Source organism: Hibiscus syriacus, unplaced genomic scaffold (assembly GCF_006381635.1).
Source record: "Hibiscus syriacus cultivar Baekdansim isolate YM2019G1 unplaced genomic scaffold, ASM638163v2 tig00005294_pilon, whole genome shotgun sequence".
NCBI lineage: Eukaryota > Viridiplantae > Streptophyta > Magnoliopsida > Malvales > Malvaceae > Hibiscus > Hibiscus syriacus.
In genome coordinates this window covers 925,152-940,322 of record NW_024062052.1, presented here as the reverse complement: position 1 = coordinate 940,322, position 15,171 = coordinate 925,152, and the positions used below count along the sequence as shown (strand labels likewise).

The 15,171-nt window shown below is 30.5% G+C and overlaps 2 protein-coding genes and 1 non-coding gene across 4 annotated transcripts; 1 reads left to right on the top strand and 2 right to left on the bottom strand.

Annotated features, from left to right (window-relative positions):
* Positions 1 to 271: 271 nt before the first annotated feature.
* On the bottom strand, positions 272 to 6,965 carry LOC120199084 (TOM1-like protein 4). Of its 2 annotated transcripts, XM_039200288.1 has the most exons (10): positions 6,682 to 6,965; positions 6,019 to 6,182; positions 4,769 to 4,847; positions 4,433 to 4,531; positions 4,223 to 4,336; positions 3,778 to 3,926; positions 3,075 to 3,156; positions 1,894 to 1,979; positions 1,624 to 1,821; positions 272 to 991 (listed from the first exon to the last, which is right to left on the bottom strand). In XM_039200288.1, the coding sequence occupies exons 2-10, from the start codon at positions 6,126 to 6,128 to the stop codon at positions 403 to 405; spliced, it is 1,506 nt and encodes a 501-aa protein (XP_039056219.1). In that variant the 5' UTR covers positions 6,129 to 6,182; positions 6,682 to 6,965; the 3' UTR covers positions 272 to 402. The 2 variants fall into 2 exon arrangements, with proteins under 2 accessions (XP_039056219.1, XP_039056220.1); XM_039200289.1 differs by lacking the exons at positions 6,019 to 6,182; positions 6,682 to 6,965 and adding an exon at positions 5,077 to 5,205.
* Positions 6,966 to 8,345: 1,380 nt separating this feature from the next.
* TRNAG-GCC lies at positions 8,346 to 8,416 on the bottom strand. The gene has a single exon. It is a non-coding gene; the product is annotated as a tRNA-Gly (tRNA).
* Positions 8,417 to 12,763: 4,347 nt separating this feature from the next.
* Positions 12,764 to 14,118, top strand: LOC120199041. Its single transcript, XM_039200251.1, has 2 exons — positions 12,764 to 13,598; positions 13,866 to 14,118. The coding sequence occupies exons 1-2, from the start codon at positions 12,844 to 12,846 to the stop codon at positions 13,909 to 13,911; spliced, it is 801 nt and encodes a 266-aa protein (XP_039056182.1). The 5' UTR covers positions 12,764 to 12,843; the 3' UTR covers positions 13,912 to 14,118.
* Positions 14,119 to 15,171: the final 1,053 nt, after the last annotated feature.

Sequence of the window (15,171 nt, the reverse complement as noted above, 5' to 3'; positions counted from 1 at the left end):
AAAAATTATATTTTTAAACGGCAATATTTGGTAAAAACACCAATTCTCCATTCCATTCATTCTCGGGCAAAGAAAAGATAACGAAAAAAGGTACAAAAAACACAAAAGCTGCACAACACCAACTTCAAAGTATGACAATCGTTAGCATCGAATCATATGCAAGATCAAACTGACGAAATGATATTGATTATATGCAAAATATATTAATATATCCCACGAGCAGTTTGTCTCAAACTGAACCGATAAACAGCAAAGAAAACCCATCAGCAATGTGTAAACGCATGTTTATTTAATAACATGAAACCTCGCAATCTAATACAAAACCTGATAATATCTAATAACTGTTCACAAGCTGTACCATCCAAAACCAAGCTGACTATCATAGACGATCAAAATGACCTGTTATTGTTGGGGCTTGGATGATGAAGATGACTTGGCTTTGGCAAAATCAATCAGGTCTTTGAAGAGAGCATCTTCTGGTTTTACTTCTTTTGTTGGAGTTGCCGAGTTAAGGGAGAGATTTTGAGTTTGTCCAACCAAGCTGTCATAAGAGGAACCAGACCCGTTACTGGAATTAGAAGAACCGCCAGGATAACCATGTTGGTGCTTAAAGAATTGCTGTCTCTGATTAAACTTTGAAGGTGGAGGTGGAATGTTTTTCGCAGGAGTGTCCCAGGGTGCTGGAGGTAGCAACTCAGCATCAGTGGAGTAGCTCAAGGAAGCGGGTTTGTCATATACAGGATGTCCGCTGAACAGGGGTGAGGAACCGGAGTCACCAGAATGGTAAGGTGATGATGGAGCTAGAGGGTTGGTGTGTGTACGAGTGCGAACGGAATGAGGTGCTGGTTCTCTTGTTTCAGGGGAATTCTCAGTTTTGTAGGTATCACCACTAAGGTAATCAACCATGCTAGCATTTGTAGCAAGATCAACTCGACCAGGCTCACTTTTAAGTGCTTTCCTGCCCTGTCCTTGAGAATTATCCCTTGAAGATCTGAAATAAGGGACACTAAATTTAAATCAAAAGCTAAAAAATGGCACAGACAAGAAATAAGGAGCCTTGTCAATAAACAATGACCCAATACTCAAATCTTGAAAACCTACATTCAAAGCAGTAATTATGCATGTTTAACAAGGTGGGTTCATTTTAGAGAATAAAGACAAGACAAAGCTGCTACACTTTCATCCATACAATACGGTCAGGTGCCCATAGTTCATTTATAAATAAAACATTCCTCTCATGAAAACAAAAAATCCAATGAATATCAGGGAATGCAACACATGAACACAATATGGTTAAATGTTCATAGTTCATTTTCACGTGCCGAGTAGATGAATTCAACTAGTAGAATTTCTTGGAGTGTTTCATGGTTTAGAAGTGCAAGGCTAAAAATCCATTGCAGATCAGGAAATGCAACACATGAACACAATATGGTTTAAGTGTAAATAGTTCATTTCATGAGCTAAAAGATGAATTTCAACAGGTAGAAAATTTCTTTAGTGTTTTTCATGTTTTCAAAGTGCAAGGATAATCTGGTGGCTAGAAAATTTTTATAGTAAATTAGCAGAAATATGTTAAAAAGCAAACAGAGAATGGAGTGAGGAAGAAAAACACAATAAAGTCACCTATGAGATAGCTGAGCAAATTCATCTTCCGACTCATCATCCTCATGGTTGATATTAACAAACGGCACAACAGGAGTTTCTGCTACTGCTCCTGCTCCTGCTGGAACAGTATTTCCTTTCAGAATGTCATCGTGCAGGGAAAGAACGCGCTGCAAGCTGTCATTTAGTGTTAATCCCTGAAGAAGAAGTTCCTCGTCTCTGAAAATGCAAAAGCAATCATCAGCATTATTCTAACACGAGAGAAAACTAAAGACACAAACAGATTCTCACGTGGTATTATTAACAAGAAGCATCACACGCTTTTGGTAAGAACGACATTGATCAACAAGGTCGACAATGACTTCTTGCTTCACAGCCTGCATAACATCAATGCAAGGTTTGGTCACAAGGGTCTTAACACAAGGAAAAACTTAATTATTACATCCATCAGGATTATAAGTATTATTAATTTAATCACCTTGCATGCTTAGGATTGTTCAGTTATAAACTATTATCACATGAGAACACGTAATGAAGCTCAGAAAAAGTATTGATCCTACTGACAGACAAATGCACAGTGCAAAAAGGAGACCAGAACATAAACTAATGAGATTATTCAATAAGTTCCATAATACAGTAAATTTAGTAAAACAAAGGGAACCCGTCTAAGAGGCTGCAGCAGGTGTAGAGGAACCCAAATTGAATATAGGACCTCATGAAAAGTAAAAACCTAATACTTAATAGATGTGGTATAACACCACTTAACGCTCCCCAAATGTGTAGCTAAACAAGGATAGGCAGGAACAACAGAACACACCTGAGCTCAGACAGCACATTCATCCATCTTAAAAACAATTTGTGCTAGGCAAAAGCAGCTTGAATATAAGACCATAGAAACCCAATGCTTAAGTAGATGTGGGATAATACCACTTAACAAGAAAGCGTGGATAACTCGGATTCAATTGAACTTGAGGAACTAATCATAATGAAAGGCAGAAAAAGTGGTAACACACCTGAGCTCAGACAGCACATTCATCCATCTTAAAAACAACTTGTTCTAGGCAAAAGCGTCTTGAATATAAGACCATAGAAACCCAATGCTTAAGTAGATGTGGGATAATACCTCTTAACAAGAAAGCGTGGATAACTATGATTCAATTGAACTTGAGGAACTAATCATAATGAAAGGCAGAAAAAGTGGGAAGAACCAAACCAAAACAGTACTGCAGCAACAGAATTAAGAAAGCACATTGCTCAAGTGAAACAGGAAAAGTGGATTAATGAAGTCAATCCCATATAATAAGACAGAATAACTTTTAGAGAAATAAGAAATAATCTCCCCCTGAAATAAATACAAAAAACAAAGAAGAAAATGAAAGCACTATGTTTATCAGCAATCAGATAATGATAATATTAGAGCAGCATAGACCATGTGACAAGCATAATGATGCATTTCAGGGCAATGCTTTTACCTCAGGAGTCTTTGGATCCAATGCACTAAGCATTTCCATGAATAAATCTGCTAGCCCACTAGCATTTTGAATCTCTGGCAAGCTGGAAAAGCACAAGGTTAAATACAATTTCGTGATGACATAAATAATGCAGGTCTATGCAGGAAGTTTACATGTCAGCAGGACAGGTAGAAGAAAGATGCGGCACTGTATCTTTGCAGTGGTTTTTTCTATCATTGCAGTGCGTTAAATCCAGTAATTTTCTAACTCCAACTATCTGGAACAATTCACTAATGAGCTTAACTATTAATGAAGAAACTGATATTTACAAAAAAGCTTTCAGAAAATGCCCTGCACCAGTTTGAGTTATTAAAGAAAATAAGTTCACACATGATAGATATTGAGACCTAGCAGAGCAAATCTTAAAGATTAAAATTTAGCATACAGTACACAAATGAAGAATTACTATTTATTCATCATTTTCAATTTATATCTGAGCAAAGAGAATAGAAAAGTAACCCAAGCAAAATGTTATGATTTTTGCAGGCACCTAAAACAAATCTTCTTTTTTTGAATCTAATTGACTTTTGAACAAAGAAGCAAATATCCTAAAGTAACTCATTGGAGGAATAGTTTCACAATACTTGCCCCGTCAAAAATATTTGTGTAAAAGAAAACTATGGGATCCACAACTAGAAAATAGCATATTTAGCAAATGTAGTACCTGAGGCCAGAAGCATCGGATTGTAGAGAGGCCTCAATAGCAGCAGCATCATATTCTGAAGCAGGGTGGTGAGTTATGGGATGAGTCTGAGGTGGTGTAAATAATGGTACAGTGTTCTCTTCTCGAGGAGGAAATTCAACTCCCGCAGCCTGATAATACCAAAAAAGAGATCTCCAAGAAACAGATATGGATAGATATACTTGAGAGAACACTAGGGCAGAATGTTTTGACTTTTTCAAACCAGCAAATGCAACAAATGATTTTTAGTACTGAAAGGCCTAAGAAATCAATATACAAATTTACATCACCAAAATTGCTCCAAGCAACCTCGGAAGAAAAGGGGAAAAGATGGAAATTGTAATCAGTGGAAAAGGCCAGGATTATACAATCATAAGTAATGATGATACTTTCTGCTAGATCTCCTAAGGCACATTAGAACATTTACCTGTAGCTCATTATATGCAGCAAAATATTGAGGATACTTTCCACTAGATCCTCCAAAAGCTTCTTGCCATGCGTCTATCAAAATAAGTATCTTTTCTCTAACATTCAAGTCAGGCTGCACAATAAACCAGAAGGAAGAATACAAGCAGTAAGTGCCAGAAAGGGGAAACTAGCAAGAAAAATCATCAAATTTTAGAGGAAACTAAGTCACCTTTTTCTTTACTATTTTAACCATTTCACGCAAGATATCACGCTCAACAATCTGCTGAAAAACATGCTCATCACAATTTTTGCTGAGAGAATCCAGTACCTGAACCAAGATATGAGATACATGATATCTTATTACCTCTTTATCATCATGCACCACTGTTTTGGGGGGGGAGGATAGTACTAAGTTAATAGTTACTTGAGATATGATTAAAGTAAATCACTAAGAACCAACTTATATATGTTATTACACCATAAAAGTAGATTTCAGTAAAATATTTAAAAAAAAAAGCAATATGCATATATGAAATATGAAAATGGGGAGAAACATGTAACTCACAAAAAGAGCTAGTAGCTGTATTTTTGGATTTTTACTGCCCAGCCGCTTCTTGAGGATTTTCAACGCATCGTTAGCCTGCCTACATTAGAAAAATGAAGAATGACAATCAAATAAGCTAGGGTCCACCATGCATCATGGATTGTGAATAAGAGGCTAGGAAGTTATAACAAAGCAAGCAATGAATTAAATCCAATAATGGGAATGCGGAAACCATGCAACTTTCATAACAGATGGTGCTTCTGGTCTATTGGAACCTTGGAACACAAATTCATACTTCAGACAATTAAATAGATGAAACTAATGTACACCTTGTATTCCATATCGTCAGACCATATCTTTCTTCTATTTCAAACATTTTTCACCCATATTCAGACTTCAAATCCTTCAATGCTTTCATAGTAAAAGGGATAAGTACAACCCCAAGAAATTACCCAGTTATATATATATACCAAACAATATACTTCCAAGAAAATTCAGAATAGTAGGGCTGTAGCATCCTGAATTATATTGAGTCAAGTGTACACTCTAACTGAGTGTCTGTCATAATGTTTCACTCGCAGACATTTCAAAATTTTCACTTAATCAATCAAACTAAAAGGAATCCAGGAGTAAAGTACAAGCATGCATGTGCTTTAAAACTCTTCCTTTGTCAATGCAACAGCACATCCAAGATTCAGAAAATTCTCTCCTTCCACTCACTCTTGGTAAATAAATCTTGCATACTTCAAATATACAATTTTCCCCCCTTCAACTATCTCCCCCTTTAAAACTCTTGAAAAAATCAAGTCATGACAATTTGCCTCTAGTTGTAGAGCCAAGCTACCTTTTCCAAATTTGGAAAGCCTATTTCTTATATACATCAGTGGCGGAGTAAATCATGTTAACCAAGCAATCTCCACCGGAACTCCACCTCTTTCCTTATTGAAGAACACCTGAATCATAGAGAAGTGTCCCATCTAAAGATATATTATACCATTCAAAGATGGACGGGGTCACAAATTTTGCCTAGAACAATTTAATAGAGATTCGGCAAACAAAGCTTACAAGTTTGAGAATTCTTAAAGTACCCACATTGCAGAATTCATTGTTACCATATGTAGAAATACTTGTGCTTCCGAGTAAATCAAACAACAATTCAAAAATAACAATAATACAAAAATAACAATAATAGGTACTAGAATGCATTAGAGAACGGAAATTAGAAAAAGTACAGCAAAAAGGTCACCAGACAAATAGAAAGAATGATATACCCTGGATCCATGTTTATAATGTCGCATAGCTCAATGTTCAGAGCCCAATCTGGACCGATCAGCATATCATCGGTTGCCCTCTCAGCACATGCTGCGGCGCTATGAGCCATGTTATCAGTCTCTCTTATAAGGTTATAAATCCCTGTTTATTGTATAAGCCCAGCCTACAGAAAAAATCAATCATAAAACCAGAAATATCATGAATTTGATGGGAAAAAGAATTATGAGTCTAACTAAAATAATACAAGATCAGAGACATTGACAGGTAAGCGCTCATCAAATCAGCTCTAGAGCATGACATCAATAATCCCAATTTCGCAACTAAAATAAACTATGGCAACTCCGCTTAAGAATGCTAATAATAACAAATTATAGGGTACCAAGAAGTCAATCCCTAAAATTACCTATGTATCCTTAAATGCCGCACTCATAGAGGAAAAAAAAAACAAGGACGGTAATCAAGAACCCATAAAGGAGATCAATGAGTTTGATAGTAATTACAGTAAAATAATAATCGTGAATAACATTACCTATGTATCCTTAAATGCCGCACTCATAGAGGAAAAAAAACAAAAAAAACAAGGACGGTAATCAAGAACCCATAAAGGAGATCAATGAGTTTGATAGTAATTACAGTAAAATAATAATCGTGAATAACATTACCTTGCACCAAGTGATCAAACTAATAAAACCCACTTCACCTCCCAGAAAATAAAATAAAAAAAGAATGAATGAATCCTCAAGGGTTTAGGATTGAGGATTTTTCCTAACAAAATAGAAGAAGGGAAGAGATTGTCTTTGTAGTATGCTTAATCTTGTCTGCTCTTTCTGTCTGACGTCGGTGAAGACCTTCGCTTTTGTTTTCAAAGCTTTGTTTATTTATATTTTTTCCTCTCTTTTTTTCTTTCTTTCAATTCTGGCTTTTGCGTCAGCCATTGGGTAGTTAATCAATATAATCAAATTGGACTTTTTCTTCTTCTTTTTTAATTTCAGATTTGGGGAAAAAGAAAAAGAATAATGGAGTGAGGCTTAGGCTGAATTTTCTATGGTTTCATATCTTTGACCTAAAAAAATTATTTATGACAACCGGTGATGATGGTTTGGGTGACCAAACGATTATATTAAAAAATTATCTTCTCATTAATCTATGCTTTAGTAGAAAATTAGCTTAAATAGATCACATATTTTTGTTTTTATATAAAGGAAAATAAATTAAAATTCACATATTTTATTTTATTTTATTTGGGTCAGCAATTTTGATTGCCACGAAAAGTAGTTAAAATACTATTTTCTAGCATTTTTTATTTTAACATATGAGATATTTGATGTTCTACAACTACATATATCTTATTAATACATTTAAAAGATAATATATTATATAAATAAATGTGATTATAAGATAGTGTATGTTTTACAGATTTTCAATTATTTGACAATAAAAGTCCAACATCTTTATACTCTCTTGGATTCGGATATAAGACCTCTAAAAATAGCAACCATTGATTTAATCACTGAGATAGATTTACGCCTACGAAATACAAATATAATTTAGATGCATAATCTTTTAACAAACTTATGACATCAGTAATTCATATTAATGTTTAAAAAAAACCTCAAAATATATATCCAAAGAGATTATTCTTAAGTTTAGCTAATAAAAATGGTTTTTTAGTTATCGTGTTCGTGTTTCAAAACTATTATTAGTATTAATTATAATAATAAATACATATATGTTAACAAAACCAGTAAACGTGGAATCATTAAATTAAATTTTAATTTGGACGGCTTGAGGTTCATTTTTTTCCCATCATTTTTGTTGTATTCATCTAAGAATCTTTAAGTTTAAACAAACTATTTTTTTTATTGTAATCATGAAGTGTCTTTCATCTTTTATATACATATGGTTATTTAAACATCAATTTTTTTTTATAAATTTCTATTGATTAAAAGAGAAGATAGAATCAAATTTAAAATTAATTTAATGAAAGATATTTCAGAATCGATAATAAATATTAAATTTCAACCTGCTATTTCTTTTTCTATTTGTTTTATAATAATGACTTATAGGATTTTATATTATTTTTTTATCATTATTCTGAAATGTGTTGTTTTCGGACTCTCATAACTGAATTCAAATAAGAGAAAGAATAATACCCTTTTGATTTTCCTCTTATACTTTTATTGCCTTTTTTTTCTTTCCCTGAAAATGGATGATGGCTAGATTTCTATAGATGGGCCTAGGCCCAAGCTCATCAACTTAACAATCTTCAAATACCCAAGAAAACAAACAATTCGTACGGAAAATGTGGAGGGGGGGAAAATGAAATTGCACCAGCCGGGAATCGAACCCGGGTCTGTACCGTGGCAGGGTACTATTCTACCACTAGACCACTGGTGCTTTGTTGGAAGTCAATTGAAACAAATAGTATAAATATAAATCTTTTTAAAGCTTCTTTTATTCATGAAAGTAAACTATAAACATAATAAAATTTTAAATTTAATATTAGATTGTAAAAAATTAACATTATAATAATTTTTAAAATAAACTAAGAATTTTGCTGATAAAATTTCAATTACTCATAAAGTTATAGATTCATGTACGTTTTAATCGTTATCCTCTCTCTCTCTCTCTCTCTAAATTTTAAAATTCACCGGTAGAAAAATTAACATGAACATATTATATAACTACTACGTGCATTTTAGTGGTTTTGTAAAATATAATAAAAAGTGAATCTTAAATTTACATATCAATGTTAGCCAAATATACAATATGATATATACATTTTAATTATGATAAATATAGATAGAAATTTAAATTTAATCTAATCATATACATAAAATTTTGACTTTAATTACATTTAAGTTAACCAACAATCAATTGTTCTAGTAAGATGAGACATTAGGTCCCTTAAATAAAGTTAGGAGTTTGAATATTAACGTTTGTGAATGGGGTTGAATGGAACAAACTGAATTGAGAGGGTCGCATCCATAATAGACCTTTGAAAATCCGATCCTAATAATTGATTAATAGGTTTAATATCCCTAAAAAAATAATATATTTACTATTCATATTAAATAAATAAAATTATTTTTATTCAATTTATAAACAAAAAATAATTTAAATAAATAGTAAGTTAAATAAAAAATTATATATACAATTACATAACATTAAAGCAAAAAATCACAGATAACTTTAAAATTTGTTTCATATAAAATGATTTGTATTAATTTGTTTCAAAATCACTTTCTCCATTCCTTTTGAAACAAATTACAGGTATGCTTGTTTGACGTAAAATAAATTATAGAATTGGCTTTCCTCGAAATTTCGTGTTTGTTTCATGTTATTCGTTTTTCGGAAAATGTTTTCCCGCGTTTGTTTCATGTAATTCGTTTTTCGAAAAATATTTTCCAGTGTTTGGTTGGAGGAAAACCGGTTTGTCCACGTAATTCATTTTCCTGGTCAACAGAGTTTCCTTTGGGTTTTCTGGAAAATGACTTACGGTTTGATTTTCCGTAAGTCATTTTCCGAACTTTTCACTTCAAAGAATAAATACTTAAAATAATTTTTTTTATGAATTTAATATTAATAAATTATTTTAATATCATTTTCATTAAAATATTAATTATTAAAATATTTAAAATATATTTATTAATATTTATAATAATATAATATAATATTTTTAATATTATAATAAAATAATAAATTATATTATAATAATATAAGATATTATATTTTTATTTTAATAAATATATATATATATATATATATATATATATTTATATATTTAACAATGAATAATATTATTTATATATTTAATATTAATATAATAATCTAATAATATTTTAATAAAGATATTTAAAATATACTAATTATTTTTAAAATATAATATAACACTATTACTTTAATAAATTATTAATATACTTTATAATATTTTTATTTCACTAAAATATAACAATATTAATATTTTTATTAATAGAATTATAAAAATAATATTTAATAATAAATAAATTATTTTAATATTTTAAAATAATAATATTAAGTTTTATGATAAATAATATTATTTATTATATTTAATATTTGTAATAAATAATTTTTAAAAAAACTCATCAACTAATGGAAATTTTTTTTAAATAATATCTTCTAAACATCATAAAACATTTTCCAGATGTTTTTCAAAAAAATATAATTCATTTTACGGAAAATATTTTCCGGAAAACGTTTTTTAGAAATGTAATTTATTTTCCAGAATTCAAATTCCAGTAATTCATTTTCTAGTAATTCATTTTCCAGAAAACCAATTACAACCAAACAAACAGACGTTACGTTCATTTTAACAGCTCAAACATTTCCTCATAGAAATCTGTAACTAATTACGTTCCTTTTGAACGAGGTGTTCGGATGCATCCTTCATTCCTCAGCCTTTCTCCATTCCATACCAGTGTCCCGAAAGTGTGGTCAAATTATTAACCAATCTTGAATTCAGGACCCGTTTGAAATATTCTAAAAATTCGAGGGTTAAAATTTTATTAAGAATTTTAATTATGGTTAAATCGAAACAAATTAAGAATATACAGGCCGCAGTTTTATTAATTCATTAAAAATGAGATCTAATTACCAAATCGTAATATATATAACAATATTAAATTGAATAAAATCTAAAATTTAAAGCTCGAATTTTGGACCTAGTTGAAATCTCCTACAAAATGGCATGACATGAAGGCAATTCCCTCTGAAACCTACCTTAAGCGTTGATCCACTATTCATATGATGGGTCAGGTCGATTTGGAATTCGAGTAAGATAGTTAAGGACCGAAATTAACAAATAACTACTATTAGAAATAATTAATTTTCTAAATGAATACTTTTTAATTTTAATTCTATCATTTTAAAATATAATTATTTTATTATTTATGAAAACATTGTCACTCATAAACTAAATATGGTAAAATTCTAATAATAATAATTAATCTCGTTGTTGCCACAAATCTCAATTTCACTTTAATTAATTTTGTCATTTTATTTAGAAGTTCAACTGTACGACACAAACAATAGAAAATGGACACAACCGAAAATGTTATAAAAAACGTAAGGACCAGTTTGGTTTTAAAAAATATCGGCTATTTTCATTTTCATTTTTTAGAAAATACAAAACGTGTTTGGTTGTAAAACTAGAAAATGATTTCTAGAAAATGAAAAGAAAAATAAGTGAAGATATAAAAACATTAAAAAAATTCAGTATTTTCATTAAATTTGTTTTAAAAATCTGAAAAAATAATGAAACATGATATCTAGATTTTTAACTTAACTTACATAATTTAAAATTGTTTTGAAAATCTCAAAAATAATGAAACATGATATCTAGATTTTTAACTTAACTTACACAAGTTTAAATCATTCTAACAATAATTTTTTGATTTAATGATATTTGAAACCCTCAAACTTTTATAAAAAACCAATATGGTCTTTAAACTATTTTTTACATTCAATGTAGTCCTTAAATTAATTTTTTTAATAATTTAATTTTGTAGTATTTTTATATTTAATGTATTGAGCATTTTAATATTTTTTATATTTTATATTTTTAATCTAAATTAATTTTTAATTTTTTTAAAATTAAATAATTCATCAAACTTTTTAATATTAAATTAAGTACATCTACCACATCATCGTCCATCGAGTACTACCGCAACAGTATCATGAACTGCCACATCAAAATTTTAGATTACCATGTAATTTTATGAACTATCATGTAAACCTCGTGACTGTCAACGTTTGATTATTCTATTTAAAGGGTTAAATTAATTTTTTCTCTAAGTTTAAGGATCATATTTGGCGCAAAAAAATGTTCAGGGACTACATTAATTATTTTTTCCAAAAGTTTAAAGGTCTCAATTACTACTAAACATATTTTTTATGTTAATGACACTTTTTTGTGTATTGCTTATAAAAAAAATTGTGTATTTTTTAAATTTAATTTATGTCCAATATGCATTAATATTGTATTTTTATTATAAACTAAAATAAATTGTGTTATGGAATTTTTTTTATCAATTTTATTGTTTTATATTTACATAATTCACATGTTGATTTTATGTAATGATTTTTTTAATAATTATAGTATAATTTATTTTTTTAATAGCTATTTGTTTATTTCTATTTTAAAAATAATATACAATATACATTTTTACTATTTTAGTTTTGAATTAAAGTTTTTATTTATATTAACCAAATATGTTTTCTAATTTTCTAGAATCAAACGAACCCTAATATTTTTTTGTTGCCAATCGAAAATGTCATGAAAAAGTTTTATAATCAAAAAATGTTAAGAAAATATTACGCTTTTCATAACATTTTTTATTACGTTCATTCTCTGTCATTTTTTTTATCTTAAATTAGATTGTCTTCCTTATACACTCTTCATTTTATTCAATGGAAAAAGTGAGCGTGCTAGATACATTTGTCCATATATGAGAATATTTCGAGTTTTTGTATGTGCAAAAAAATCTTTATCGAAATATTCACCTATCAAAATCATATGTTGTGAAGAATGATAAAGTCTTAGAAAGTGGAATGAAAAAAAAAAACTCCGCATAAAAAGAAAACAAAAGCAAAACCTCCTCTAAATACCCCAAAATATATACATGGAGAAAAGGAAGTGCTACAACAATTTTTTGACTTTTATGAGCCCATAAACCCACTTTTTCCACCATTAAAGGAAAATGATAAAGGCGACTAAAAGAGTCGTTGAAGATAAAGGCTAAGCACACCCACCATTTCTTAAAACAATCCTTTGCCCTGAAACCCAAATTTCTTCCCAAGAGAATATGTTTGATCATGCCACAAAGCTGCCCAAATCTGATCTCTGTCTGTCGAAGTATGACTCCAGGGAGAAAAACACAGGTCAAAATTATAGGAGTTGGAACGCCGTGGGAGCTGATCAAACTTTCCTGACGGAAGAAGATGAGTCTGGAGTTTCCACTCCTCCTTTATGGGGAACTAATCCTTCAACGAGTGGAAAGAACATTAATTACCGATGTTTATCGCCGTCGTCTAAAGCTGAAGCCATCGCTCGAGGCCAAAGGGAGCTTATGGAAATGGTTAGCAGGATGCCCGAGTCTTGTTTCGAACTCACCTTGAAAGATCTTGTTGAACACCGGGATGCGGCTGTTGAATCCAAACAGGCTGAAGGGAGAGGCGCGTTCAATGAAGATGCATACAGCAAAGAGAAGGGGAAGAAAAAACCGCAAATGAATAGAAGTGCGAGCATAGATAATGAAGGGTTTCTTCTGAAAATGGTGTTTCCATTTTCCTTAGGGTCAAAGTCCAAGAACAAGAACAAGAAGAAGATGAAGGGAAATGGTTCAAACGTAAATTATAACCCCTCTAGTGTTTCTCTGAAGCCAACAATATCAGATGAACCTGGTAAGAGCACAGATAAAGAGTGGTGGAAGAAGAGATGGGGGTCAAGCGAAAGTGACAGCGGTGCATCCAATATAAACAGTGGAATCACCAAAAGCAGCCGTAGCAGCAGCACCGGTAGCAGCAACAGCTGCGGGAGCGTTAGCAATACCAGCCGCAGGTATGTTAAATTGCTAAAACTGAGAATTATTTCATGTTTTTAGACTTAAGTTTCTTAAAGGAAGCAGAGGAACTTTTGCTGTAAATGCAGTCACTGGCCTTATTGTTAAGTAGTACTAATATTTAATTCAGTTTGAAAACTGTTGAAAAAAGTAAACAGATGGAAATTTATCTACTTTAAATTTCCAGTTCACAAGTCCTGGTTAAAGTAATATTTAGAGTTGAGGGTATCAATTAAACCTTGGGTTCTGTTCTTGTATTTGTGCAGGCATACCGGGAAGGGATGCTTGGCTTTCATCCAGGGATGGACATAGACGGGAACTGATAGGGGCAGCCATCGGCCTTGTTTGAAAATGGAGTTGAATGGGTAAATTATATTTCCAGGAATGCTAAATGCTTGCGTACAATAGATCGGATATTGTAAAGCCAGTGGAAATGAATCATGATTTTGTTTTACGCTAATTTGAAATGAGCAGAACAAATGATTTTAGTAGTGACAAAATGAACAGATATATGGGGAATCTGTGAATGAAACCTGTTACCGTAGCAATAAAATATAAACTGTGTTTATGTATATTTTTTCTTTTGAAAATAAAATAATCTAATCAAAATGTATAAAAATTAGCTAAAATGTTATTAAGCCTCATAAAAGTTTAAAAATTATATTTAAAATATATACGATTAATAATATTGTTTTATTATGTTCCGGATTATTATAAGTTACAAAATTGTCCTCTAATTATAGGGGTTACTTTGTTGAGTCTCTTGACTATTAAAATTTATAAAATGGTCATTCGGCTATTTATTATGTTCCAAACTCATCATTTTCTATTAAAAATTTGACGACATACTGAGTTATACATTAATATGTTAATTAAGATATAGTAAAATATGATCCCATAATCTTAAATTACTATCATATCCCAGTCATGTTAACATACAACTCAAATGATTGTTGATTTTTTAAAAGAAAAGGATGAGTTTTGTAACTATGAATAGTCTAGTGACTCAACAAAACAATTTTCTATAGTCGAAGGATCATTTTGTAACATTTAATAATCAAGAGATTACATAAAAAGTGGTATCCTATAGTCAGGTCAGTAGACCATTTGTATACTTTACCCTAGAATCAAACGAGAGATACTTTAGTAGTTTTAGTAGTAGAAATTTAAAATTAAGGGTAAAATATGCATTGAGTACCTCAACTATCAGTTTTAGTACCTAAACTTTCAATTTTTTAAAATTATACCTAAAGTTTAATTTTTTGTTTCCAGCTGTTAAATACTTAACATGTTTAGTGCCTAAACTTTCAAAAAAAAAATCAAAACTTAAAGTTAAATTTTTAATGGGTTACTAAAATAAAACAAAAACTAAACTTTAGGTATAGTTTTAAAAAATTAAAAGTTTACGTACTAAAACGGACTAAAACTAATGGTTTAGGTAGTAAACACATAAATTACCAAAAAATTAAATCCAAATATTGGATTATTATTATATGTTGGTACAATATATATAACTTTTTGTGTTTATTCGCTGTGTGTGTAGGGCAAGATTCTTCTACATAATGTAAAACT

Coding starts and splice junctions, on each gene's coding strand:
- LOC120199084 (XM_039200288.1), bottom strand. CDS start 6,128: ATGGCTCATAGCGCCGCAGCATGTGCTGAGAGGGCAACCGATGATATG. Junction 4,532..4,768: donor TACAGCTACTAGCTCTTTTT/GTGAGTTACATG, acceptor ATCTTGGTTCAG/GTACTGGATTCTCTCAGCAA. Junction 3,927..4,222: donor CTGCATATAATGAGCTACAG/GTAAATGTTCTA, acceptor TGGTATTATCAG/GCTGCGGGAGTTGAATTTCC.
- LOC120199041 (XM_039200251.1), top strand. CDS start 12,844: ATGTTTGATCATGCCACAAAGCTGCCCAAATCTGATCTCTGTCTGTCG. Junction 13,599..13,865: donor GTTAGCAATACCAGCCGCAG/GTATGTTAAATT, acceptor GTATTTGTGCAG/GCATACCGGGAAGGGATGCT.